Source organism: Grammomys surdaster, unplaced genomic scaffold, assembly GCF_004785775.1.
Source record: "Grammomys surdaster isolate TR1022 unplaced genomic scaffold, NIH_TR_1.0 721, whole genome shotgun sequence".
Classification (NCBI taxonomy): domain Eukaryota; kingdom Metazoa; phylum Chordata; class Mammalia; order Rodentia; family Muridae; genus Grammomys; species Grammomys surdaster.
The window spans coordinates 1,750,794-1,753,374 of NW_021605140.1; the positions used below are offsets into that span (position 1 = coordinate 1,750,794).

A 2,581-nucleotide genomic window follows, 5' to 3' on the forward strand; every position below is an offset into this window, starting at 1 on the left:
GGGTGTGGTCCTCCCCTCCTCATGGCTCTCAGTGGGTCAATGACCCCAAGTGGATAGGCCTCTAGGAGCTAGACCCATTCAGACACGCGATCGTGTGTGTGTGTGTGTGTGTGTGTGTGTGTGTGTGTGTGTGTAGTACTTTTTATTGCCTGTGAAGGTTGGAGAAAAGTGCATGGAGAGAAGAAAAGCTTTCAAGATAGGCAGGATCATAGGAGTAAAGGATTCAGGAGCACTGGCTCCTGCATGAAGGACGAAGGGTAAGAGTGTGTCAGATCTCCACAGAGGGGCTTGTTCCACAGCACTGGTTCTCAACCCATGGGCTGCAACCCCTCTGACAAACTTCTATCACCAAATATATTTATATCACAGTATAAGTGATAATTACAGTTATAAAGTAGCAATGAAAATCATTTTATGATTGGGGTCAGCACAGCACAAGGAACTGTAATGAAGGGTATTGAAGCTTTAGGAAGGGTGAAAACCGCTGTTCCAGAGTGTGGTGGCAGGAAGCACACTTCTCCTGTTAGCTGTAGGTGGGTGGGGAAGGAGCAGAGGAAGATGGCTTAACTCTTGAGTAGGAGGGAGCCTGATGTCCCTTGGCAGGACAGAGATGTGGGAGAAGGCTCATGCATGTGAAGAGGGCGCAGGGAGTGCAGCTTTCCCTGGGGCTCAGAAGACACAGCTCCAGGCAAGGGAAAGAAACAAAGGTCTGATTGACACCATTGCTGCAGCAGATTTCTCAGAAGGGACCAGTCAGAGGAAATAGGTTATGATGGTGTGCACAGCAAAGGGTCACGTATGACATGTGATGCTGTGTGTCTACTGGAGTCAGCCATGGTTTTCAAGTGAGACATGGAGTGGATTTGGGCAGAGAGAAGAAAGAAAAACATCTAAGTCTAAAGTCCCAGAAAATGGCTGTTATAAAACAGGGATCTAGTTAGGCCCCAAAGTAAGACAACATGACAATGACCGAGGGCTAGGGTCCCTAATTCTCTTCCTGGAGGATCCCCTGCTGACAGGCTGGAGCAGTAAGTGAATGAAGGAGTGTGGCAGACAGTGAGGGAGGGCCGTCTTCTCACAGGCTGGGATCTCAGCTGAGGGAAGCAGGGCACATGTCTCTAGGAAATTACCAATCTCATTTAGCTTCATTTGCCCAATGCTATTTCAGCAGCTGGGACATCTGACAAGAACGCCAATTCCCAGACTATTCTTTCAAAGTCAATTCAGCAGGTCTTGGGTAAGGTCTAGCAACCTGTGCTGACCAATGCTGAGGTACCAGTGATCTGTTATTACAGGAGGGAGGGGAGACTTAAAGATGAAGCAGAGGTAGGAATTCCTCCAAACTATCCACCAAGAAAATGAACGGCTGGTTGCCATACTGGGCCATGGGTCCTGCACAAGCTTGCCCAGCTGCAACTGCAGCACACTTACCATGCAACGACTTCATTCCCAACGTGTAAGATGGCCTCCTCAGTGGAAGCGACTTGGGGAGAGATGGGTAGGTGCTGCTGAAGAGAACATCGTTGGGCAGGGCTTGGTCTAGAAGCGAAGCCCTGGAGGTGAAGAAATGCTCCCTCTGGCTGCTGTAAATGCTCTCATCTGACAGAGTCCTGTGCAGGGCCCGCCGGGAGGTAGGGGTGGTGGGGAACGGGGACTGCGGGGAGGACAGTGCATGGAACTGAAAAACAAGACAGGCTGGAGTCAGGGCCTTAGGTCACAGAACAAGACCCAGGCTGGGTGGCTGAAGCAGTGATGTGAGCCCTGCCAGTCTTGGAGCTCCGTTCAGCCCTACATCCCAGGGGGAGGGAAGCTGTACTCATGTTCCAGATGAGTCTGATTTATCATGCTTTAGCCAGGATTTATCAATGTTAGGTGGTACTGAGTAACAAGATAAAATGATTTTTTGTTTGCATTTGCAGTGGGAATGCCTTACTATGTAACATGGCTAATCTGGAACTCAAGAGTCACCTGCCTGATTAATGGTACGCACCCCTAGTCTTAAATTTATACTTTACTTAAAGCCTGTGTCTTTGACTAGATCTTATAATCTTCCAGGGGTAGATTCCTCAGCTGTAAATGTGGGCAAAGCACCTGCCTGGATCATTGCAGCTGCTTAACAAAATGCATCTGCCAGGAGGCTAGGAAATGGAGAGAGGGCTCCTGGGAACAGTCGAGGAACAGGGACAGGAAGCCTTAGTAGCCTGCCGGATGGCAGGCAGTGACTGCTGGGTAACCAGGAGATGATCATCAAAACGCAGGCACTCAAGACTGGAGGGATGGCTCAGCAGTAAAAAGCACTGGCACTCTTGCAGAAGACCAAGCGTTCAATTCCCAGCACCCACATGGCAGCTCATGACCATCTGTGACACGAGTTGCAAGGTATCTGACACCCTCTTCTGGCTTAGGCAGGAATGTGCTGCATTGACAAGCATGTCGCTAGAGCACTAATACACAGACATCTGAGTCTTCCTCAGCAGAACGTGAACACACTAGAGCACTAATACACAGACATCTGAGTCTTCGTCAGCAGAACGTGAACACACTAGAGCACTAATACACAGACATCTGAGTCTTTGTCAGC

General features: G+C 49.4%; 1 protein-coding gene across 3 annotated transcripts in view; it reads right to left on the reverse strand.

The window, feature by feature from the left end:
- Positions 1-2,581, reverse strand: part of Sipa1l1 (signal induced proliferation associated 1 like 1) — a 198,361-nt gene that overhangs the window by 9,840 nt on the left and 185,940 nt on the right. For all 3 annotated transcript variants that reach the window (XM_028782145.1, XM_028782144.1, XM_028782143.1), the window contains one exon: positions 1,432-1,678. In XM_028782145.1, coding sequence (XP_028637978.1) covers positions 1,432-1,678 — 247 coding nt within the window. The remainder of the gene's footprint in view (positions 1-1,431; positions 1,679-2,581) is intronic.